General features: G+C 36.1%; 1 protein-coding gene across 2 annotated transcripts in view; it reads left to right on the top strand.

Annotated features, from left to right (window-relative positions):
• The window catches only part of ADAM22 (ADAM metallopeptidase domain 22), a 184,798-nt gene that overhangs the window by 81,533 nt on the left and 76,183 nt on the right, over positions 1 to 27,082 (top strand). For both annotated transcript variants that reach the window (XM_069461285.1, XM_069461284.1), the window contains exon 4: positions 17,531 to 17,597. In XM_069461285.1, coding sequence (XP_069317386.1) covers positions 17,531 to 17,597 — 67 coding nt within the window. The remainder of the gene's footprint in view (positions 1 to 17,530; positions 17,598 to 27,082) is intronic.

Below are 27,082 nucleotides of genomic sequence, written 5' to 3'. Positions count from 1 at the left end.
GCATAGTGAGATACACATTGTCTTTTAAAAAAACAAAGAAATGAAAAGAAAATGTGTGCTTAGAAATTTACATTCTTTTCCTGTTTAAATAAGTGAAAAAGCTGAATAAAGGTATAGGCAAAATAAGAGCATTTACATTATTTTAGATATATCCACGCAAATCCACACAAGTCCATATGTGGGTGGGAATTATGAAGAGTTTTTCATCAGTGTGCATACCATTTAAAAATACAAGGGACCCCAGGGAAAATAATTTCCATCCTTAGCATCAAAGATACTTCTTGTTTTTATGTATGTATATTATATAACCAAATCTACTATTCTTCTCATTTGTACAATATGGCATACATTAAATCAAAAAAGAAATACTTCTTTTTGAAATTAGGGAAGCTAAACAATATGTCATTTATTAAAAAGTAGATATTTTTTAATGGTTTTTCAAAATTGTAGTCATATAGTTGCCCTTTAGAACTCTCAAATAATTACACTGTAGTTTCATTCTTAGTTTAAGCTATCTATAATTCAATTATTTGAAGAAAGTGATTTAAAATTAACTTAGAAATTACTCTTCCCTTTTGGATAATAGGTCCTGCATTTACATTTCATCTGTGATTATGATGATGGCTTTTTTTAGAGTGCTCATGAACTACCATGTTATCTGTTCTGTTGTATGGTTTCATAATAGTAATACAAAAATGAATGGATATGTAGAATTTTCCATTAAAATCTCTGAGTTGGAGAAATTCATATAACACTTATGTAATAGGAGTGAGGGGCCAAGATGGTGGACTGGAAGCAGCCTGCACAGGCTACTCTCCAGGAGAGGATGGAAAGTTGCAAGTAGATACCCACCTGTGGATGGACCCCCTTGGAGAGAACATTGTGAATCATCAGAGAGGTGACAGAGACATTCAGAATGAAGGAGACTGGGATAGGGAGATCCACTTGCCAATGTCAGAAGGAGAGTTCCTAGCAAAGGATAATAGGAACGCTTCTAACCTGTCTGCCTTGAACTGAAAGAATAGGTTTCAGATGAGAAGAAACCAGCAAAAGAACTCTGGCAACGTGAAAAACCAAGCTAATTCGATAACCCCCAAAGGATCACAGTAGACCTACAGCAATGGACCCCAACCAAGAGGAAATTGTTGAAATGTCAGAAATGGAATTCAGAATATGGATGGCAAATAAGATAAATGGAATTGAAGAGAAAATTGAAAGCCAACACAAAGAAGCTAAAAAAAATAAGTCACTAAAGATCTAGACAATAGAAACTTTTCAAAAGAAGACAGAATAATGGCCACCAAACATATAAAAAAATGCTCAACATCTCTAATTATTACGGAAATGCAAATCAAAACCACAATGTGATATCCCCAACCCCAGTGAGATTGACCTTTATCAAAAAAAATCCCAAAACAACAGATGCTGTCGAGGATGTGGAGAGACAGGAACACTCTTACACTGCTGGTGGGACTGCAAATTAGTACAACCTCTGTGGAAAAGAATTTGGAGATACCTCAAAGAGCTAAAAATAGAAATACCATTTGAACCAGCAATAGCACTATTAGGCATCTACCCAAAGGAACAAAAGACATTCTGTAATAAAGACATATGCACCTGAATGTTTATGGCAGCACAATTCAATAATGCAAAGATGTGGAAAGAACTCAAGTGCCCATCAATCCATGACTGGATTAACAAAATATGGTATATACATACAATGGAATGCTACTCAATTACAAAAAATGATGGTGATCTAGCACCTCTTGTATTTTCCTTGAGCCCATCCTCTGAAGTGAGGTATCACAAGAATGGAAGAATAAGCACCACATGTATTAACCATCAAATTGGCACTAACTGATCAACACTAAGGTGCTCACACGGTAGTAATATTCTTTGGGGATTGGGGGTGGGTAAACTCACAATTAATGGACTCGGTGAGCATTGTAGAGGGGAAAGGGCACGCCTCAAAGGATGGCTTGGGTGCGGCAAAGTCATAACATGTAACCAAAATGCTTGTATCCTCATAATATCCTGAAATAAAAAAGAGCAAGACAACACAAGAAAGGATATAACAGAACTTAAAAGAAATAATTAGGGAACTTTAAAATACAGCAGAAAGCCTCAACAATAGGTTAGACTAAGCAGAAGAATCTCAGAGCTTGAAGATAAAGCTTTGAACTTACCCATTCAGTCAAAAATGCAGAAAAAAGAATAAAGTAGAATGAATAATCACTTGGAAATACGGGAGTATGAAAAGTGAACCAGTATATGAATTATAGGTATCCGTGAGGAAGAATAAGAAAAATTATGGAAAACCTGTTCAAGGGAATTATTGAGGAAAACTTCCCTGGTATTGCCAGAGATTCAGATGTCCAGATACAAGATGGTCATCAAACACTGGAAGGATTCATAGCAAATAGGACTTCTCCAGGACACATAGTCATCAACTTGGCCAAGGTCAAAATGAAGAAAATTTACAGGCTTTAAGGTGAAAGCAACAAGTAACGTACACAGGAAAACCCATTAGGCTAGCGGCAGACTTCTCAGCAGAGACCTTACAAGCCAGAAGGGATTGGGGCTCCAGTTTTAATCTTATTAAATAGAACAATAACCCGCCAAGAATTTTATATCCTGCAAGACTAAGTTTCTTAAATGATGGAGAAATAAAGCCTTTTCCAGACAAGCCAACATTAAGGGAATTTGTCACTACTAGACCTGCCTTGCAGGAAGGGCTCAATAGTGCACTATATGTGTAATAGCACAGTAGATACCCACCAGTGTAAAAACACCCCAAAATTAAAGCTCACAGCTCTTATAAAATAGTAACACAAGTGGGGAAAACAAAACAAAAAGGTATCATTCAACATGAAAAACAGAACAGTACCCCACATATCAATATTAACACTGAATGTGAATGGTCTTAATGCTCCAAATAAAAGGCATAGACTTGCTGAATAATCATTGCCCCAAGTATATGTTGTCTCCAGGAAACTTATCTAACTAGCATGGATGGGCACAGACTCAAGGTAAAGGGATGGAAAAAATTCCATGTAAATGGAAACCAAAAGTGAGCTGATGTAGCCATTCTCATGTCAGATAAAGTTGACTTCAAATCAACAATAGTAAAAGAGGACAGAGATTGACGTTATATAATGTTAAAGGGGGCAATTCAGCAAGAAGACATAACAGTTGTAAATACACATGCACCTAACACAGGAGCTCCCAGATTCATAGGGCAGATTCTACTAGAGCTAAACAAAGAAATAAACAGAGCATAATAATTGTCAGGGACTTTAGCACCCCACTGACAGAACTGGGCAGATCTCCGAAGCAGAAAATCAGCAAAGAATATTTCACTTAAATGGAACTCTACATACAACAAATGGACCTAACAGACATTTACAGAACACTCTACCTGAAAACTGCAGAATATGCATTCTTCTCATCAGCACATGGGACATTTTCTAAGATTGATCATATCCTAGGCCACAAAGCAAGTTTCAGCAAATTCAGAAAAATTGAAATCATACTGTGTATCTTCTCAGACCACAGTGGAATAAAACAAGAAATCAATTCCAAGAGAAACTCTCAAATATAAATTAATAGAAACATTTGTATCATGAATCTCCTTTGCTAATCCTTTCTACCTACTGTAGGTAGGTTAGTTTTTATTGTTGCCTTTCTACCCAGCTTTGTTAAGATATAATTGAAAAAGATTGCATATATTTACAGTATACAACATGATGTTTGATATATGTATACATTGTGAAATGGTTAAATCAAGCTAATTAACATATTCCTCACCTTACCTACTTGTTTTTATGGTGAGAAAATTTCACAATTTTCAAGTATATAATACATCACTAACTATAGTTGCCAAGATATACAATCTCTAGAACTTACTCCTACAGTCTAATTGAGATTTTATATCCTTTAACCTACATCCCCCCATTCCCTATCCCCACCTCCCCCAGCTCCTGGCAACCAATATTCTCTCTCTTCTGTGAATTCAGCTTTTCTTAGATTCCACATGTAAGTGAGATCATGCATTATTTGTCTTTCTATTCCTGGTTTATTTCACCTAACATAATGTCCTCTAGGTCATCCATGTTGTTGCAGATGACAAGATTTCATTCTTCAAGGCTGAATAGTATTCCTTTATGTACATATAAGTTTTCTTTATGCATTCATTGATCCATGGACATTTAGTTTGATCTTATAACTTGGCTTTTGTGAATAATGCTGCAATAAACATGGAAGCGTGGATACCTCTTTGACATTCTGATTTCATTTTCTTTGGATATATACCTAGAAATAGGATTGTTGGATCATATGGTAGTTCTCTTTTTAATTGTTTAAGGAACCTCCATACTGTTTTCCATAATGGCTGTATTAATTTACATTTCTACGAACAATATACAAAGATTCCCTTTTCTCCACCTCCTCATCAACATTTGTTATCTTTTGTCTTTTTGATAATAGCCATTCTAACAGGTGTGAGCATCTCCTTGGGGTTGCACTTCACATTTCCCTGCTTGTTAACGATGTTGAGCATTTTTTCATTCACCTGTTGTCTATCCATTTATATGTCTTCTTTGGAAAAATGTATATTCAGGTCCTTTGCCTACTTTTTTAATCTGGTTATTTGTTTTCTTGCTACTGAGTTCCTTATATAGTTTGGATATGAACCCTTTAATCAGAAGTATGTTTTAGAAATATTTTCTACCATTTGGTAGGTTGTCTCTTTACTCTGTTGATTGTTTCCTTTGCTGTTCAGATGATTTTTAGTTTGATGCAATCCGATTTGTTCAGTTTTGGTTTTCTTTCCTGTGATTTGGGAGTTATATCCAAGAAAATCATTGTCCAGACCAATGTCAAGAAGCTTTTACCCTATGTTTTCTTCTAGAAGTTTTATGGTTTCAGGTCTTATATTTAAGTATTTAATCCATTTTGTGTTGATTTTTTTATATGTTCTGAGATGAACATTGGTTTTATTCTTCTGCATGTGAATATCCAGTTTTCCAACACTATTGCAGTTAGATTATTTTTAATAGGACTATCATCTTGAAGAGTCCTTTCATGTTCATTGGCCATCTTGTTGCTATAATATAAAATCCTTGGCAATCTAATTTTACCCTTTTCCATTAATAATGAAATATGGGCCAGGTGCAGTGGCTCATGCCTGTAATCCTAGCACTTTGGGAGGCTGAGGTAGGAGGGTCACTTGAGGCCAGGAATTTGAGACCAGCCTGAGCAAGAGTGAGACCCCATCTGTCTAAAAAATAGAAAAATTAGCTGGACATGGTGGCATGCACTGCACCTGTAGTCCCAGCTACTCAGGAGGCAGAGGCAGGAGGATCACTTGAGCCCAGGAGTTTGCGGTTGCAGTGAGCTATGAAGATGTCTGGCTGCTGGTGTCTGTGATCCTCCATCTTGGAACCTCTCTTGTAAATGTGTCTTTGGATGAGTTAACATAAATCCATGTCAGAATTTTAGAGTTGGACAGGACCTTAATGATCATTTAATCCAACATGCTTACTTTATTAGTGAAAAACAGAGTTTAAAATTTTAATGTCTAAATTTAAAATTAGGCAATTCATTGTTTTACATTTCTTTAAGGAAAAAAAAAAAAAAACCAGTAGTTTTTTTTATCTGCCTGTGACTCTTTTCTCCTTGGGTTCAAATCACTACCCCAGTAAATAGTCCTTGATTTATAGGGTTTTTATAGTGGAATATTCTGCTGTTTCCTCAAGCTCAACAAATATCAAAAGTACATCTTTTGTTTCTTCCCATTTCTACTATTGCTCAACTATCCTTTGTTCTCAGGACCTTGTTCTCAGGACCTTGTTCCCAGGACTTGCCCAAGTTTGAAAGTACCGAGAGATAGACAGGAAGCTGGAAAGCACATAATTCTCTGTTTTTACTGATAAAACTGTTGAAAAACATTGTGCCTTAGTATGAAGGCCAAGTGAGCCTGTTAGTGTTCCTTGTCCCCATTTCCTCTTGTGTAGTCTAGACTTTGGTATTTAGGGACAATTTGCGTGTATAGAGCAGACACAGTTTCTCACAGTCTCTGTATTCACGTTGGTCTAGAGCAGAGAAGGAGAGAAAAGAAAATCCTCAATATGTACAAACTTTTTAAAGATTCATGGCACCCAGTTCAGAAATGTGGACCAGTGTCCATAGGTAACTCAGTCCCTGTCCACGGGGAAGTTAAGTTATGCAGTGCCAGTTGCTCTATGTGAAAACAAGAGTTTTGGAGGGAAAGTGAGACTCCCCAGCACATCTTTCTGAACCCTTCCCATATTTAGTTATGTGCTCTTTTTAAAAATTGCAGATACCTTTTTTTGTGTTTTTGGTGTTCTTCCCACATCCTTTGGGTATCTGTCCTTAAATTTTGAATATCCAGTTTTCTTAGTCTCCAACCTCTATCATGACATATGTTTTACTTGCTATTTTGGATTGCTGGTCATCATCCAAGACTTTCACAGCTGTGATACTATTTCTCATAGCCTAGTAATCTGCAGATAAGAAATACCCTAGATGATTCGCAAGCATCTTGAGAAGTATTCCTTTAGTCCTGTGCAATATCAGGACTTCCATTTAATTTCATTGCAATTTTTAAAATATTTATGGAGTCCCTGTTAACTCTTATAGCTTTGTACTTCTTGGTACATCTGCATAGAATATTCATAGGTTCTTTCTTCTTCATTCTCTGTACTTAATAGGCAAGGACAATGCTTAATTTTTATTAAAATATTCCCCCAAATGCCTAATTCATTTGATACTGAAATCTAAAATTAGAGCAAAAACTCGAGAGAGCCATGGGAGGAATATGTCAGTCATGTAGCTGTATCTTGGGTCTTTTTCAGTTGGATGCTTGCACAGAGATTGTTTCAGAATCTCTTCTTCCCTAGTAGCTGAACAAGAAGCCTTACCATTTTGCATTGCTTTCTCTATTATAAAAATGTAATTTGAAATTTCTGGCTGAAGAGCAGCAATGAAAACACTGTTTTTCCTTTTGCTGAGTTGTTGGCTGAATTTATATTGAGAGGAATACAATGATTCATCAGATAATTGTGAAAAGAGATGTCACATCCAAAGGCCTTAGATAATCCTCTGTTTGGAGTATGTCTATACTATATTCACAGTCGATATATATCGTACTTTCTCCTTTTCCTTCTTCTTTTGCATATTTTCTGATGCAAAAAATTCAGTAATTTTCCACAAGAAAATTTAGTCCCAGAGATAATTTTATAAAATCTGAGAGAATGGGAGAGCAAAGCGTATCTAACTTTTATGTTTGTAGTTTTGATGTGATTATTAGCTCTTAACATATATAAGCTAACTCAGGGCAGGTAATAGTGTCAAGATCTTGATTAGTTTTCTTTCCATTTATTGCTTATTTAAGCCAATTTTAGGAGTGATTATGAGGCTTTTTAAAAAGATTTTTGAAGCTTGTATAGCCAAGTGAGTTATCCCTTTAAAGTCGTCACCGTAGGAGGGCATGGCGCTTACTAGAATAAAAACTCTATTGCTCAAACCAATGTTAGGTCTTTGGTGGGTTTTTACTATTAAAGTCTATAGCTTTTCTTTGCTTTTCTTCTTTTTCTTTTTTTTTGGAGGGGTGGGGGAGGCAGAGTCTTGTTCTGTCACCCCAGCTAGAGTGCAGCTGCATTGTTACAGCTCACTGCAACCTCAAACTCCTGGGCTTGAGTGATCCTCTTGCCTTAGCCCCCTGAGTAGCTGGGACCACAGGTACTGCCACCACACCTGGCTAATTTTTCTATTTTTTGTAGAGACAGGGTCTTTTACTCGGGCTGGTCTCGATTTCCTGACCTCAAGCAATCTTCCTGCCTCAGCCTCCCAGAGTGTTAGGATTATAGGCGTGAGCCACCATGCCCAGGCCTATAGCACATTTTTGAACCTTTTAATGGTGGAATAACGTAGATAGGGTGTATCTGAGTTTCAGAAGCAGCCAGCAGCCATTTGCAATCATCTGCACTAGTAAGGTGATTAACCTAATTATTTGTTATTCACAAAATATGGTTAGGAAATAATGAGACTGGTTTTCTTACATGTCACATAAATTGTCTCTGAAGGCAATTCCAAAAGAGAAATTTTAACGTAATTTTGAGCAATTTAAGTGTTACTGACATAAGTGAAGAAGATCTCAAGATGACCTTTTGAAAGTGATAACACTTGGCTGACTATTCAGTTCTGTTATAATAAGAAAAAAAGACTCATCCCATTATTTATGGTAGGATTCTGGTATTGCAAAGAAACAAAGACATTTTAGAGGAACCAAAATAAATAGTTTGACTTGGTGTGCTGATCATTTGCTCATCAAAAGTAATTGTAAATTGGCTGATAATAGCTAGAAATAGCCCTTTGAATTGAAAGATAGTTCAGGAAATGACGGCTAATGGAATAGACTGAAATGTGAGAAAGCAGAGAGGTCACCTTTTAAGGACTTACTGCTAGAATCTTGAGACAAATGGTGAAATGTAATTTTCTGCTCTTTGGTATCTATTTCATGCCCACATTACCTAAATTTCTCTGGCTCAGGTTTAATCCAATAATTTTTCATCATAAAAATTATATGCTCATGATAAAAAAACATTAAAATGGCCTAGTTATTTCTGGTTAGATATGGCAGATTTAACCCTTACATATATCTGTACTCTATTGTAATGATAGTGAAGGTATAATAAACTGACAAGAACAAAGCATATGAGATACATCAATAAAAGTTTAGAAGATATAACAAGAATGGGCAAGTAGTAAATGACTTAAGAATAGAAAAACCTGACTCCTAATTTCAATAAATAGGACCTGAGAAAGGTTCTAGAAGCAAACGTATCAGATACTGCAGAAAACTGGGGTACAGTGTGGGTCTGAAAAGAGAAGCAGGTATATTAATTTTAAAAGACATTAAATTCTAAAAAACTTTGTTTTAAAATGGGAAATCTTGACAGTTGTAGTTTTATTTTATTTAGTTTCACATCTATAAACATATGGGAGAAGAGAGAAGTGCCAGTTCTACTCTTTTGGCTTAACAATTATTTATGTTTTACAGAAAACAGAGATGTCTGTTTAAATACTCTTAATAGGATAACAAATTATTAAGGAAACCAAATAGAATTACAGACTTTTTAGAGGTTACACTTGTTTCCATAGGACATAACAACACATTTTCATGTCTGGATTATGGACAAGGATCCATTGTTGGAAATAACGTTTGCAAAGACTGTTTTGTGACATAGATTAGTACTTGCTTTCCTGCTGTACTCTAAAAGAAGGGATGTTTTCTTTCATCTTGATGGACTTCCTTTCCCCAGCAGTTCGACGGCCTACAGTATTAAAGCAAACCATTGGAATTCCACTAGGTAGAAAAAAAAAAAAGCAGGCTTGAAAGGCATAAAGCTTATAATATGGAAATTTCAGAAGGAGAATTTTAATAAATGGAATATAAAACGTGTAATGTGCTATATCTAAAGTTTGAATCTTTATAAGGCGCAGTTTGAAGCCCAGCTCTCTTTTGTAAGTTCCTGCAATCAGGGAAATGCTTCTCTCTTCCCCTGGCAAAAGCAGCAGGAGGTTTTTTCCTCTGGAGAAGCAAACAAAGTCTCTGGTTTAGGGACATAGTCCCCTGAGGGCCAGTGCTATACTGAAAATGGGAGGGCACAGTGATATCTGCATGTTGAGTTGGAGATCCATAGTCCCTGTATCCAGGTTGGGTCTCTGAACACTGGCCCTAGGTTTATACTATCCAGCCAGTAGATAGGAGGCTCACTCTCTGGGCAAACTGATCAACCCATGGTAAAGAATCTAAGAACATTGACGTTTGTGATTCTTGAATGAAATTTCTGCCTCCCTCTGGAGAAGCCCACCTATCCATAACCGTGCTGTTCTTCATAGAGCTTCCAGGCAGTTTTCTAGGACTTCACTCTGAACAACCATGGAGAGTCAAGTACTACTGGATATATGAGGAAGGCATCTAACAAAAAAGAGAGCAATGCAAACAGATGAAATAAATATGGCTGAAACAAAGCAAATGTGGGGAACAGAAGAAAATCTTTAAAAACCCAAACCTGTATTAATGTACAGGCACACCCAGGAGATACTGCAAGTTCTGTTCCAGACCACCACAATAAAGCAAATACTGCATAAAGTGAGTCATACAAATTTTTTGGTTTCCCAGTGCATGTAAGTTATTTTTTACACTATTCTGTAGTAATATATTAAGTATGCAGTAGCATTATGTCTAAAAATGTACATATCTTAATTAAAAACACTTTATTGTTCAAAAATGTTAATGATCATCTGAGCCTTCAGCGAGTCATAATCCCTTTGCAGGTAGAGGAGCTTGAATTGATGTTGATTGCTGCTGACTGATTAGGGTGGTGGTTGCTGAAAGTTGAGGTGGCTTTGACAGTCTCTTAAAATAAGACAACAATGGAATTTGCCTCATTGATTGACTCTTGCTTTCACAAAAGATTTGTCTGTAGCATGTGATGCTATGTGATAGCATTTTCCCAGAGTAGAACTTCTTTCAAAATTAGAGTCAATGCCCTTTCAAACCCTATCACTGCTTTATCAACTAAGTTTATGGAATATTCTAAATCCTTTGTCGTCATTTCAGAAATGTTCACAGCATATTCATCAGGAGTAGAGTCTATCTTAAGAAATTTCTTTCTTGGTTCATCCTAAGAAGCAACTCCTCATCTGTTTAAGCTTTATCATGAGATTGCAGCAATTCAGTCATATCTGCAGCCTCCACTTCTAATTCCAGTTCTTTTGCAGTTTCCACCACATCTGTAGTGATTTCCTTCATTGATATTTTGAATGTCTCCCAAGTTATCCGTGAGGGTTATAATCAACTTCTTCCAAATTTCTATTAAGGTTGATATTTTCACCTCCTTACATAAATCACAAATGTTCTTAATGGCATCTAGAATGGTGAATCCTTTCCAGAACATTTTCAATTTACTTTGCCCAGACCCATCAGAGGAATCACTATCTATGGCAGCTATAGCCTTAAAAAATGTTATTTCTTATATTAGACTCGAAAATCAAAATGACTCCTTGACCTATGGGCTGCAGGATGGTTGTTGAGTTAGCAGACCTGAAAACAACATTAGTCTCCTTGTATATCTCCATCAGAGCTCTTGGGTTGTCAGCGGCATTGTCAGTGAACAGTAATATTTTGAAAGAAATCTTTTTCTCTGAGCAGTAAGTCTCAACAGTGGGCTTAAAATATTCAGTAAATCATGCTATAAATAGATGTGCTGTCATCTAGGCTTTGTTCCATTTGTAGAACACAGGCAGAGTAGACCTAGCATAATTCTTAAGGGCCCTAAGATTTTGGAATGGTCAGTGAGCATTGGCTTCAGCTTAAAGTCACCAGCTGCATTGGCCCTGAGCAAGAGAGTGGGCCTGTGTTTTCAAGCTTTGAAGCCACGGATTGACTTCTCTTCTTAGCTGTTAAAGTCCTTGGTGGCATCTTCCAATATAAGACTGTTTCATCTACACTGAAAATCTGTTTAGTGTAGCCACCTTCATTAATGATTTTAGCTAGATGTTCTGGGTAACTTGCTGCGGCTTCTACATTAGCACTGGCTGTTTCACCTTGCACATTTATGTTATAGAGATGGATTCTTTCCTTCAGCTTCATAAATGAACCTCTGCTAGCTTTAAACTTTTCTTTTGCAGCTTACTTACCTATACGCCTCCATAGAGTTGAAGAGAGTTAGGACCTTGCTCTGGATTACAGTTTGGCTTAGGGAAATGTGACTGGTTTGATGATCTATCCAGACCGCTAAAACTTTCTCCATTTTAACAATAAGGCTGTTTTGCTTTCTTATCATTTGTGTGTTCACTGGGGTAGCACTTTTAATTTCTTTCAAGAACTTTTCCTTTGCATTCACAACTTGGCTAACTGTTTGGTGCAAGAGGCTTAGCTTTTTGGCCTGTCTCAGCTTTCAATATACCTTCTTCACAAAACTTAATGATTTCTAGCTTTTGATTTAAAGTGAGAGACATGCAACTCTTCCTTTCTCTTGAACACTTAAGGGCCATTGCAGGATTATTGATTGGCCTAAGTTGAATATTGATTGTGTCCTAGAGCTGTGGTCCCCTACCCCTAGGCCATGAAATGATCTGTGGCCTATTGGGATCCGGGCCACACAGCAGGAGGTAAACAGTGGGTGAGTGAGCAATCGAAGCTTTCATCTGTATTTACAGCCATTCCCCATCGCTTACATCACCAGCTGAGCTCCACCTTCCCCCCATCCTGGTCTGTGGAAAAATTGTCTTCCATGAAACCAGTCCCTGGTACCAAAAAGGTTGGGAACTGCTGTCCTAGAGAATAGGAAGGCCCAAGGAGAGGAAGAGGGATGGAGGAACAGGTTGGTGGAGCAGTCAGAACACACACATTTATGAATTAAGTTCGCTCTGTTAATGTGGGTGTGGTTTGTGGTGCCCTAATACAATTACAGTGGTAATATCAGAGATCCCTGATCACAAATTACTATAACAGATATAAGAATAATGAGAAAGTTGGAAGTATTGCCAGAATTACCAAAATGTGACACAGAGACATACAGTGAGCACATGCTGTTGGAAGAATGGCATCAATAGTCTTGCTTGATGTAGAGTTGCCACAAACTTTCAATTTTTAAAAAATGCAATATCTGTAAAGCGTAGTAGAGTGAAGTGCAATAAAACAAACTATGCCTGTGTTCAGAGAGATGATTACAGCATCTATGAAGCAAGAAAGTAATACTAAGTATCCAGAGAAAAACAACTAGAAAAAATAGTAGAAATAAAATCTACTCGTAAAAAATCAATAGAAGTACTGAATGCTGTAGTTAGAAAAAAAGATAATGTAGTAGTAGTTGGACAGGGAAATGGTGTGGATAGAATTATTGTTTGGTTTTCTAAAGGGGAGAAATAACAGTATGAAGGATCACTTGATAAATGTGGTCATAAATCAACCTGTGGCCATTCTGATGTTCTGCTTCTTAGGGTCAGGTAAAGTTAAGCTTTACTGTGATTGAGGTTTGGCCAAGTTAGTACAGAGAGGGGTAAGGAAGTTCAGACTGTGTCAAAGGGGGTGATTATCATAACATATCATGGAATATAAACTGGATTAGGTGGACAAAAGTGAGATGAAGGAGAGTGAAAAAGTGGTAGGTAGGGCTAGTGGTTTAAAAGGCCCAAAACAGTAAAAGTGAGTTCTAGAGAAAGATGAATAGGTAGGAGATAGTGAATAGGCAATGGGGGAAAATTGAAATCAGGATTTGGAAGGCATTTCACCTGTATTCTGGTTCAATAACATACCAACTTTATGGAGGTTATTTTTGATTTCTCCATTTTAGACACAGGGAAATTATGTTCATAGAGATTAAATAACTTGACCAAGGGCATACAGCTAGTAAATGGCAGCGTTTGGATGGAAAATTAAATTTATTTTTTGTGTTTAACTCCAAAGCCTTTGTCCTATACCAGCTGCCTCTGATTCATGATGGTTTCCCCTAGACAAAGGATAATAATTATTATGACTGAAAATGTTTGTATTTTATTTGTTGTACATTTCCAGGCTTATTATGGCATGCAAATTTTAAAAAAGCACTCAGAAAACATTTCTAATTTTAACATCTACTTTGTTTAAAAACGAGTGGGCTTCAGAGTGTGGTTTTAAATGATTTTTACTTTAATCTTTCGAAGTCCACAAGCATTCACATGTCAGTATTTAGTAGGCTGTTAGCATGGAGTGAATTTCACCTGATCCATTTACAGCAAAATAAAATTTTGTCTATGTTAAGGAGATCCTTCCTTTTCCTATGCTTAAAATGATTTAAGTTGATCTCTACTTAATGATAAACAATGATGTTCTAAAGTAAAGAACTTAAGGTAATTTTGATTATCTCTACTTCAGGAAGTTTCAAGAAAATTAACTTAGGTTTTAACTTGAATTGTAGTAAGGATTTTATGGTTTAGTTAGAGGGAAACGTGGCATTTTAAATTGAAGGTTTTTCACCCTAATAATTAAAATAACAATACTTAGCAGACTTTCACAGTACTGCAAACAAACAAAACCGAACTGCATGGGCTGTTTTTGGTTTTAATTACATGGAGCCCTTTCCAGCAGTACTTGTGTATAGAGGCTTGATTGAAATAGCTACATAATTCCTGAGCAGAGGGTTTTTCTTTGCTGTAATTACGTTCGTGCAGTGACTCATACTCTCTTAATGCCTAGATTTTATAATTCAAAGGAAAATGTTCCCTTGAAATTTGAAAGCCTGGAAGACTCAAAAGTTGTTGTTTTTTTTAAAAAAATTGTTATTACTACTACTGTTACTACTACTACTACAACTGCTAGTCCTCTGAGGAGTATTTTACTTAGGTGACTTGATTTCACTCATGCTAGCTCCAGTAATAGGGAATTTTCTAACTTGACATAAGTGGAGAAAGTATCCCACGGATATCCAGCATAGGGATAGGCAGTTCGGGATTCAGGGACTTCAGCAGCAGAGATTTGAGGCTTTCACTCTGGTATTTACCACTGGTATGACTCACTTTGTTTTAAGTGTCTGCTTGCTTTTGACTTTGTTGCTCTTTCCTTCATCAGTTGAAAAATTTTTTTCTGAATTTACTAGTTCATATTCCCAAGAGAGAGAAACTGGCTGCCTCTGCTAAGAAATATACCTCTGTATGGTAATGTTTCTCCCCTACTTCTGAGGAAGTTGTTGCAGATTGATAGCAAGGCTGGGAGACAGTCCCTTGCAAACATCTGGCTGGTACCTCTCCTGTTTTGGGTAATAGGGTGTGATGTGGATGCTGGAACAATTACCAGTTTTGCCTGAAGCAGGTATTCACCATGCAGCTTCACTATTTCATTAGAAGGCCTTGGAAATTTGTGAAATATTCGACACAGTGATGAAAAAAAGGCAACTGTTGATTGGCTGTACAACAGCTATTCTTTCCACCACTCTCCTTTCCCCTGTATTGTTCAGCTCTCTCTGAGGAGTCATGATGTTCAAGGGAGGCCAGCTAGAATCTTGTTCCAAAGACAAATGTCCTTGTCAAAGGATCGGTTTAGGTGTGGCCACGTGATGTAATTCTGGCAAAAGATGCTTGAGAAGATGAATGCTAGGAGCTTTTTTGTGAAGCATTTGCTTGCTTTTGAAAAGAAATACAGGGCTTTTTTACCTTGGGATATTTTTTATTTGCATGAGATGCTTAGAATTATAGTAGTCATGTTATGGTCATGAGAGGAATCAGTTAAGAGAACAGGCCATCCACCATGCTGTTGGCAGGACAGAAAGTTGAACACAGTCTTGGTCTTACTAGTGATACTGAGCCACTACAAGAACCAACCCTGGAACTGCCCTGATGTCAGGTGGGAAATTACACGGATGCAATGGCAGCCCCCAAGTATGCTACCAGGCAAGCTATCCCAGGGGTAAGGGAACCAAAAGTTCCCACAGACCAAATTCAAATCCTCAAATCACATGGTTTGCTAAGTCAATTTGAAGCACACAGTGAGAAGCAAAAGGACAGAGTTTGGCAGGTTAGCACACTTGGGATAGGTGCAAGCAGGGTGGAGGGGCCACGCCAGCTAATCCTGCGTGCACAGTGTTCATATGTCCTGCTGCTTTTTCTGCTGCAGATGCCTTCCCTGTCAATGGTGTGGTTACAAGGACCAAAGTTGAGGTTTGGGCAAGTCTCAGAGATGGCAGGTGCCCCAAGCTAAGGACACCCCCTTGCTGTATCTGAGAGACACTGGGACAAATATGCCTGGTCAGTGGCTGTGGCTTGATATTTAGTCCAAAAAACAGTCATGAATTCTATTTGTGTTTCTTGGAGAACACATGGGGCAGGAATGAGTGTCAGCAATTGTTCTTAACCAGGGATATTTTGCCCCCTAGTGTATATTTAGCAATGTCTGGAGACATTTTCAACTATCATGACTGGTGCATGCTACTGGCATTTAGTGGACAGAAGCCAGGGATGCTGCTAAACTTGCTACAATGAACAAGACAGCCTCCCAAGACAAAGAATTGTCTGGCCCAAAATGTCAGTAGTGTCAAAGTTGAGAAATTTGTGTTGAATTAAGACCTCACGGATATTAAGTGCTTATGCATATTTAGTGTATACTGGATATTCAGTGTCTCTTGTATATTTAGTATATCATGAACATTTATTAACCAGGTACCTTACAAATATTAGGTATTTCTTGATCTTGCATGTCTTTCTATCACTGTGTAACACATACATAATCTTCTTATACTTACATAGCTTATGAATTCTGCACATGTTTAACAAAATTTTGCTTACTAGACTCATATATACTTAAAACATCTTGAAAGGACTGAATATTCTCAAAAGCAATTTCACATTACACTTGCCCCGGAATTTCTAAAAAGAAATAAAATGATAAATGTCTTGATTATTGAAGCTACTTTTAGTTGTATTTTCCTTAACTTGCAGCTTAGAATATCCTAGCTGGTTCCCACATAAAGTCAATAGGAAAATGTATTCTAAAGATAAATGAGGCATGAACTTAGACTACAGTTATAAGTTTCCTAAATGGTAACGTAAGCATGAGATACTGCAGGATTGTGGTGCCTACGTTAATATTATGCTTGTCTGATTGTTCTGTTTACATTCAAGCAGCTGTAGGCATGGTGTCTATCATGATGGGTCAATGTGCTCAGAAATTCACATTTTTTTATGATTGGAACAATTTTGGTTGGGTGAACTTCAGTGCACTTTAAAAGATTTTTTTAGTTGGCTCAATGTCTATTAATAGAGTAACACTGGAAATTTATAGCTTCTTGTATTTTTATTCATTAATGATAATTTTATTTATATTTTAGTGCTTTAAAAGATTAAAGACATTTTATGGAAGTCGTGTCTTGAGGCACCTCCATTAAAGGGGAAATGTTTTCATATATATGAAATTAAAGAGCAACATTTAAGATTGTAGAAACATTTAAAATTAATATAAGAAGGTTATTTAGGAGATATTTCAAAAGAGAATTATTTTCAAATGCTGATGATATATTCCTCTTCATTTCTTTTAACTTCGTTTGCCCCCTTTTTATGATGGGAACTAATATTTTCTCAGATAAAAATAACACATGAAGAAATGATAAAGTATAGTAGACAACTAAAACTATTTGATAAAAGGCTAAAGTAAGAAAATTAAGAATAAGATGTCTTAAACGTAATTGTGTGCTTATAGGCTTATGATAGTTTCCTAAAACTGTTGGTTGGATCAGTGGAATCAGCTCTGCTAAGCAGTAAGGTGGCAGAAGGTGTAGTCAGTTCAACCTCATATCCTGTTTGAAATACTGGGGGGGGGGGGGGTGTATGTGTGTTGTGTGTGTGTGAGAGAGAGAAAGAGAGACCTATAAAGTGTTGATTTGGGGGATTAAAGAATTGTTAAAACAGATACATGTAAATGGTTTACATTTTCAGGGTCCTCTTTAATCATCATGTCTTTTTGCTGTTGCAGTGATTTGCTGTCCTCTGAATATATAGAGAGACACATTGAACATGGAGGCAAGACTGTGGAAGTTAAAGTAAGTGAAATTTTCCTATCTGTGGGGGAAATTTAATTGAGAACCTTTTAAATACCACTGATTATGATTTTAATTTTCAGTGATATTTCTAATGTACAGTTTTGTGGGCTTTAAAAGAATATTTTATAATTTATTTTGAAAGTTTATCACACACTTGTGAAAAATAAACTTTAATTATTAGAAAAAGAAATTTTAGTGTCCTGTAGGAATTGTTGGACTTACGTTTTATAGGACTGATACAGCTACAAATAGTTCCTTTTAGATTATGTCACAAAAAATAGTCTCTCAAATTTGCCTTTAAGGTTAGCACTGAGAACCAAGAGGTGAAATCTTGTGTCCAGGATAGGTGTGTGACTTTGCATTCAGTTGTGAAAGACTTTCCCCTGGTAAAATGTAAAATTATTAGATCTACTACAGGGAAATCTCAGGGAGTTTAAAATACCTACAGACAGGCTGGGCGCAGTGGTTTACACCTGTAATCCCAGCAGGTTGGGAGGCTCACTTGAGACCAAGAATTTGAGACCAGCCTGGGCCACAGAGCGAGCCAAAAAATTAAAAAAAAAAAAAATTCCTGGGCGCAGTGGCGTGCACCTGTGGTAGCTAGGGAGGTTGAAATGGGAGGATCATTTGAGCCAAGGAGTTCAAGGCTGCAGTGAGCTGTGATTGCACCGCTGCACTCCAGCCTAGGCAACAGAGTGAGACCCTGTCTCAAAAAAACAAAACAAAACAAAAACCTAGAGACAGAAATCTTTGGATACTGGTCGTGACAGGTACGCTCTGAAAATATTAACACAAATAAAGCCTCCTCCAACTATAGGCATAAGAATGTGTTTTTTCCCCAGTCTGCTGATGATGTAATTCTGAGAGCATACAAGATTAAAAGCCACCCAAGTATAGGGCTTCTTGTTCATCAATGTTTAGTGTAGTGAGTTTTGGCCAAGCATATAAATTTTCTTCTGAATAGTGTTCAGACTATCTGTTCTACCTCATCTGAATCATAGTACCATTTGTTCATATTTATTTCCTTTTTCCAATTATAAATTTGATACATTTCTCATAAAATTTCTCATTTTAGAAAACTTGTAGACAGAGAAAAGTATAACAAAAGAGAAACAATTATCCTTAAACTCATCCCTGAAAGTTAAACTCTGTTTTCATTTGGTTGTATTTTCTTTTAGTGTTTTTTATCATATGCATATATTTATATATATCTATCTTGACATAGTATCATGTCTACAAAATTGTATCTTACATAGTATCATATCTACAAAATTATATCTGCTATCATATTGAAAAGTTTTCTGAGTTATTTCCCCAAAAAGCCTGTATTCATTGTTTTCGTACATACCTATATTACTGCAATAAAGCTTTTTATTCAAAGCTAAATTTTATCAATAACCAAAATAAATTACATTGTCCCCATTCAAATGACAAGCTGAAGAGAATTGGGCTTTTCAATTATATATATTAATTAAAGAAGAAAACTTATCATGGAAAATTTCAGACATGTATTAGAAATAAAAAGAATATTGTAATAAACCCCGTCATACCCATCATCCAGCACTGATAGTTATCAACATTTTGATCATCTTTTCTCTCTCTCTTTATGTATGCGTGGGGTGGGGTGGGGTGGGATATTTTTAAAGCAAATCTGAGACATTAGGACTTTTTCCAATAAATACATCTCTGTATATCTATACATCTCTCATTGATAGAGACTTAAAATAAAATCTGTTAATTTTTATAAGTGATCTAGATATAAAAATTTTCCAGTTCCTTCAGAAAGTTACTCTAAACTTAGGACTAATTGGTTGATTGATTTATGTTACTACCTTCCTGAAAAAAGGATATCAGGATCCTTCTAGTTATGACACAGGAGAATGGGGTCATTTTGCTTATAGTTGGGAAAAAAATTACCTAGATTTAGAATTTCCAGCTCCTTTTATTCTCATCCCTGTTTATGGCTTTGCTTCTCTATTTTGTATGATAATGTTTTTCTGAATATATGAGTATCTCTTACTCCTTTGTTAAAGAAGAAAGGAAATAGGCAGCTCACTATCTGTTTGTATCTGTGTCTGTCAGTGGAATGATGGAATGCAAATACGAGCGTGGAGGGTGGATCAAGCAAACAGCCATCTGCTGTCTCTATAGTAATATCTCTTTTCAGAAAACTCGTACTTAATCAGCAAAGTGTTCTCCACTCTGAGATTGTTATGCTCCATAGGTATACAGAATACACAAAGCAGCTACTGCCACACAATGTTTGCTGATTTTCCAACCTGAGAATTGCATTTCTTTGTTGATGGTTTCCTAACTCATAAGCCTGTCAAACTGGGGAAATGATAAATACAGATTTCATTCAAACTCTAGGGCCAGAGGACATTTCTTTCTACCTTTAAGAAAACCACTTTGATCTCACCTATCACCTCCCTTTGTTTCAGTCCATTTAAAAATCTAACTCAAAATTCCCCCCTGAGTTTTTTCCAGAAACTACATTGAAGTGTTGAATCCTGCCCCTTAATCCAAAGTTGGTAGCCAGTTATTTCTTGCCGATTCCCTCTTGTCTTGCCCTCCATGCTTAGCTCTTTGGAATGTTTCTTTTTACGTGAAATCTGATAGTATTCTCCTTTCTTTATTAATGACTCAGAATTTTCTTAAGCTTTTCTTTTCCCTATTACATTATGAATCAAATACAGTTGTAGTATTTCATGTTTCTTCTTTTCCTCCCCTCCACTACCTTTTAAAAAACAAACCCTAAAAGATACAAAGATATATTAACATATCTTTGTTTGTTAGGGCTGCCATAACACAGTACCACAGACTGGGTCGCTGCTTTAAATAACAGAAATTTATTTTCTCACAATTCTGGAGGCTAGAAGGCCAAGATGAAGATGTTGACAGGGTTGGTTTCTTCTGAGATCTCGCTCCTTGGTTTGTACACTTTTTTTCCCTGTCTTCACATGGTCTTCCTTCTGTGCATATCTGTGTCCTAATCATCTCTTCTTGTAAGAACACTGTTCATACTAGATTAGGGCCCACCCTAATGACCTTTTAACTTGCCTATTTAGAGATCCTATCTTCAAATACAGTTACAGTTGAGGTACTGGGAGTTAGGGTGTTAACATGTGCATTTTGGGGCAACACAATCCAGCCAGTGACACCTTCCTTAAGAGCCCTATAAGGTTTCTTTGTTTTTTCCTAAAGTTGTCTTTTCTCTTGGGGCAGAAGTAAACAAAAAAGTATATGAAATCAAATCTAAACTCTAAAAATTACGTTTTCTTGTGTCAGTTGGCACAAACATGGTCATATATATCTTAAGGATGAAAAATTAAAGTCAAAATCATTATGCCACATTTAACAATGGCTAACAATTGGTTAATCCATAAATGGCTCTTCCCAGGTGTCATTGAATTTTTTAATTTGTGAAAATTCAGGTGTAATGCATTTGATTTAAGGGTGTGAGTGTGAATGTGGGAAAAAGGAATACATTTGCAGGAAAAAAAAAATTTAAATAGCTGCTTTGGTGAATCTTTTAGATTGCAATTTTATTTTTAAAACCTTTTAAATTGTAAATTAGACCAGGGACATGAAACTCCCATAAAACAATGTATGGGTTGATGAAATATTACTAATGGTGAACACTCTCATTACCACCATGCAGTTCAAGAAATAGAGCTTGGTCAGCTCTTCCACTTGCCGCTGCTGCCCAAGCCCAAGCCCCTCCTTCCTCTTCTTTTAAAACTTACAAACATTCTCCTGAGTTTTGTGGTAATCCCTTCCTTAATTTGTTTATAGTTTTATCACCAGAGCATGTACCCCTGTAGTTTTATCTGTAGGTTTTAAAAATTGTCGTCTTTTTCTTTTGTTCCCCCTTAAAATTTATTTGTTGAGGAAACCAGATTATTTGTCCTATGCAGTTTCCTATAATCTGGATTTTGATGTTGATTGCACTTTTGTATTTAGAGTAAAAACAAATATGTTAGTGATTGTTCCCTAGCATAAAAATTTGTATTATGTACAGGGACATTATATGCCTCATTCAAGTCAGTTTTACCCTATTCAGATAGGTGTGCATAATACTGATTTTAAAGTTCTATTAAAAGTTTTTTTTAAACCTTAAACCTTTTTTTCAAAGAATAGGAAGATAAAGTCTTTATGCAGGGGAAAAAAGAGACATACTCTTTGTTCCTTTAGTAAGACATATTAATCTCATCTTACATTAATTTTCAATTCATTTAAAAATGAAATTCTAAATTTACCCCTGTTTAGGGAGTACTTTTATGTGTTTGATATAGAATTTAAAAATAATTTCAGATCTAAACCTCAACTAATCAGAATACCTTGGGAATTCAATTTTTAATTTTGATTGTGGAGGACCATGGCTCTGGATTCAGACAAAGGAAACTGGAATTGATGAATAATGTCAACAGAGACTAAACCATGCAGTTTGGTATTTTATAGTTAGCTAGCTTTTTTTTGTCTTGAAACCGAAAGCTACCAGTATTCTGGTTAATTGAAATTCCAGTTAGATAGGCTTTCGTTAATCAGTATTATAATATTAATAATAGTAATCAACATTTATTACTAATATTAGTAATAACCAATATTTAATGCGTGATGTGATAGGCACATGAATTTAACTGTACTATTCAGGCCTCAGAGCAGCCTGTAACTATAACTGTTACTCTACTTTATAGAAACTGAGGCACAAAGAGGTTACCTAATTTACTGAAGGTGACACAACAAGGAGTAGTGCAGCTGCAATTTGAATCTGGATTATCTAACTCCAGAGCTGACTCTTTTACCATATTATCTACCATACGTTCTATAGTATGTAAAATAAGATAGGCATAAAAATTGAAATATATTTATATTTATCGTATACATATCTAATTCATTTTGGAAGTACCTAACAATTTCTCCTTTATAGTCTCTAGTCCTTAAACTGAAATGGTGGTCTACATAAAGACCCTTTAGGTGTTGTTCTCAAATTTGGTTATGGATTTGGGTTGTTTTTCTGTAATATCAGTTGCCTTGGGCAAAAGTGGTAAAGACATACTCCAGTCCAAAGCCTGTTTTATTTTTCTTTGAATGAACATCTCAGGAATTTAGCTGTGGTATTAATTTTAGAACACTAAAAGAGGAATAGTAAAACCTTCACATATGTAAGGAACATGTATAGATGGAGAAGGGAGCAGATTTACTTGGAGTCAAATAGTAAAAATAGAAAGATCACGACCAGTCAGCAATAGTTCTGATAGCTTTTTTTTTTTGTTCAATTGTTTGATCTCTTGTGATAATAATTAGAAGTAATGGCTACTTATTATCTTTTTATTATCTCAAATTATTTCTAAACCACCGTATTAGAGCATTTCCAATTTGTAGGTTCCTAATCCTTAAGGATGAGTATGTACTGGAGATATATTATATAGTACTGACTTTTGACTGGCAATTAACTGGTTACTGCCCATCGTTTGATTGAATTGAGTACACTCAAAAATCATTGTCTCAAAGTCTAATTATGTTCATAGTGGCAGCAAGAAGATGGATAAGAAAGCAAGGGAATGTGGGTCAAGGTTGCAGTCTGGAAATGGTTATAGGAATTAGAGTGCTGTGTGTTGGGGAGCAGGTGTCAGAGGAGAAAGTGTCTACTTTAAGGTGGGAGAGGTTTTTGTGACTCGGGAAACTTTTACTCTGTTGGAATGGTAGTGTAATTTACATTTAAAAAATACATATTTTGTAGACAAACTGAAATGGCTACTGTCATTTCTGGAAACAAAGTAACAGGGTAGTTGATTTGCAAGCAAGGAGAAAGCCTGAGTTTTTCTACAGAGCAGTTTTTCTCCTGCTGTTCACATCTGTCTTCCCTCCCTTGGGGATGGAGCTCCATGATAGATTTCTGACCTAGCACACTACCATCTCCCAGCAGGCACCTGTGCTACAGCAGTCTCTAGATTTCCCTTTGCACTCATTTATCTAAGTCAGATTTCCAGCTCATTTCTTCTTAACAAAGGGATACTTTTTAAAAATCCTGCCTTAATCTTTTTGGTTTCCCAGTGAATGTGTCAATGACAGGAAAAAAATCCTAGTAGAGGAGAGCTGTAAGAAATCACTTAGAAAATTTTAAATAATGGTGACTGTCAGGACAACAGTTAACTCCATGGCTAACTTTGTAGTTCCTGTGAACCTGAACAGCATTGATAGAAAAGTGCTTGTGATCTGTATTGTATTCAAGATTTCTCTTGTCACCTTTTCTAGATTTCTCCACAAGGAGCACAATTCTCTAGACTTGAATAATTAAAAAGGTGCACAATTAGTTAAGGAATAATGTTTCTTAAGATATCTTCTAAGATGTTTTGTTTGTAAAAACAAAACAAAACAAAACACCATCCACAAATAACTGTATGTTGCTATATAATATTGTGGACTCCTAAGTAAAAAAATGTTCTCAGTTTGCTATTAGTGATAGAATTTAGTTTGTCTAAGATGTTCAGTGATTGCATTTTGTTTCTTCTACTTTTTAAAAATGATGGTACCTTTAATTAACATATCCTACTATGAGACAGATTTTTCTCAAATTCCATTGCAAAATAATTGAATAGCACAGAAATGCTTGAATTTTCCCTTTTTTGGCCATGGGGAGCACAAATAGCTATTAAATTGCCAAAGTGTCTCGTTTGTATTTCTTGGAGCAGTAAAGATAAACACAGAGGTTAATCTTTTGCTTATCCTGGATATCACATTTCCTTATTGATTTTTAAAACTTCATTACCATACAGAATCCTGGTTCTTTCTATGGGAGCAAGAAGAATAAAGGATTAACAAGAAAAGAAAAACCAGGCTTTGGTGGACAGTACATTTTGCTGCATGCATTAGTGCAGAGCAATCCATACCATTGCATCAATGATGAATCTTCTTGAGATTTGTGTGTTTTTCAAGTAGCTTTTTAGGCTATCTTTTTGTTTTGGAGGTTGTCTTTGAGATAAATGCAAACAACAGTGACTGTTGCCAGGTAATCTATACTAAAGCTTTTTCTTTTTATCTCATTTTCCTTTTTTTTTTTTTTTTTAGTAGAACAACTCAGCAACAGCATTTCTCTTTCTCTTCCAAAATGCCTTTTTTACTTACAGCTTTCTCTTACATTTTAGAAACATGTTTTCTGTCTTGAATTCTCACAAGAGTACCTTTTCCAGAGACTCTTGGATAAGGCTCTTGGATAATACTTAGTCACCTACATGCTAGCTAATTAAGTCACATGGCCTGGGGAGATTGCTTTAGAAAGGAGTTTTTTTTTTTTTTTCCTATGGATCTATTTATAGAAGTTGTCACTTAAGCTCCTAATTTTATCACCAAATTTCAAATCCAAGTTTCAGGCATTTTCCTTGGCTCTGTGGAGTTGGGGAAGCCTCTATGCAAGGAAAGAAACTCAGTGATGTGCATTTTAAGGCCTGGTGATGGGCAGTGTCAACTGAAGACCTCCAGTCCTTAGAGGGTCTCCTTCTGCCATGGTAACTGGGATTTTTAAAAAAACAACTTTGTTGAGGTATAGTTCACGTACTAGAAGCTGAGATGGGCTTTGTTCACCATTTTGTCCATTAGGGAACACAGATTCTGTAAAAGAGTATGTGTAAACAGAGTTTTTTAAAATGATCACAAACAATGAAGCAGTGATAGAAATATTTGGCAGACGAAACTACCTATATGTTAGAATGTGTATTTATGTTTTTCTTGCTGCCTTTCTGGGATATTTAGGTTAAGGACTCTCACCACTGAACCTAAACTCTGAGAGCAGAAACTTTGGTGCAGGATGAAGGGACACTTCAGGCACAGATGTTACAGGTTGTGGCGTGAGTATACAGGTACCTCACATAGGTTCTCTTTGGCAGGAGAGAAAATTTCAAATTGCATAGCTATGGATGCTAATTAAAGCCAAGTTAACCACAGATACACAAATTTTAAAATGAGATGACTTGGAAAAATTTCTTCTCAAGTCCATTTTCTGAAATAGTTTAGCCATGATTTAATACCAATCTGACAAGTAATAAAACCAAAATGATTTTTAAAAAGTATAAATATATTTTCTTCATACATATTTAGTTATTAGCCTTAGCTAGATTAGCTTTAAATTCTGTTATATTTTAATGACTTCATTAGCCCCTAGTTACTGACATAACATGATTTTTTTTTAACCTCAGGATATAAAGATCCTACAAGAATGAGATCTAGACTTTCAAAAAATGAATATACAAGTAGAGTTAATCTTATGGTAATTTAATAAGAAATTACTGATTTTTGGTGTTAGTGGTAGGAGTCAATTTTAGAATTTTCTTATTTAGAGATGAATCTAAATAAGAATTGCACATAGGGCCAGCACAGGAAACCTTGTCCTTTGAATCCTGTGGGTTTGAACTACTGCATGTTTAAATACTTTCATTTTTAAATAGTGAATTGTATTATAAGAGGACTCATTAATTTTCTCCATTACTAGAGCAGGAGCCATGATATTCTCACAGAGGTATTTTAAATCCTGAACACAAAAGTATAGCTGGAAAAACCATACTTTTGATGGTTATCGTATAAGAGTCCTAGTAAGCTAGTTTCATTGATTGATAATTACTATATATTGCTGTCCTATAGGAAGATTATGCTGAGTTAATATGCTTTTAACTGAGGCTCTATGACCAAGACTTAGGGGCAAATAACTGCTGCCAGCGGTCTAATGCTCGTCATTTGGAAGAGTTAACCTCCTCTTTACAAATTCAAACTCATTTTTCTTCCTTAAGGCTACTGGTGGAATATTCTTTCCAGTTAATGAAACACTCATCTTAATGTAATCAAAATATGACGTGCTGCACTTCCGTTTTACACCATTCTTAAAGTTTTGTATTTTTACAAATAATAGTATATCTCCATAGATGGCTCTTTTACTACCAAGGATTTCCTGTCTTACACAGTCTGGACCTCTTTGAATCATATGATACCCTCATTGGATCAATACTAGTGATGGGACTGAGGAATAAAAACACTGGTCGTAATTGGAGTAATAGCAGACGCTTGTATGGTATTTACTGTGTGCTAGGCACTAGTCTTAAGTGTTTTACATATGCTAAGTCATTTTATCCCCCAGTAATAGCATTGTTACCTTCATTGTGCAGATGAGGAAACTGAGGCACAGAAAGTTCATGTTAACAAAAGACCAGTGAAATCTGTGGCAGCAAAAAGAGGACTTTATTTTCTATTAAAAAACAAAACAAAACTGCAGACTGGGGAGACACAGCTTCACTGTAAAAGGAAAGTGCTCACTGAAGAAGGGAGGGAGGGTCTGGGAAAGTTCCTGGCCAGGTTCTCAGTCCAGGTCCATTTAGGCACATGAAGGGTTCGAACATGTTCAGTTCTGATTGGCTGGTTTCCAAGCCCAAAACCAGAAGTCTCTGTCAGATGTTTCTTTCATAGGGCTGGTGGGCAGGGGTGGGGCGGAGGAGGTA

Source organism: Eulemur rufifrons, chromosome 29 (genome assembly GCF_041146395.1).
Source record: "Eulemur rufifrons isolate Redbay chromosome 29, OSU_ERuf_1, whole genome shotgun sequence".
Lineage (NCBI taxonomy): Eukaryota > Metazoa > Chordata > Mammalia > Primates > Lemuridae > Eulemur > Eulemur rufifrons.
Note: the sequence above shows the minus strand (reverse complement) of the source record. Positions and strands in the feature narration are given on the sequence as shown.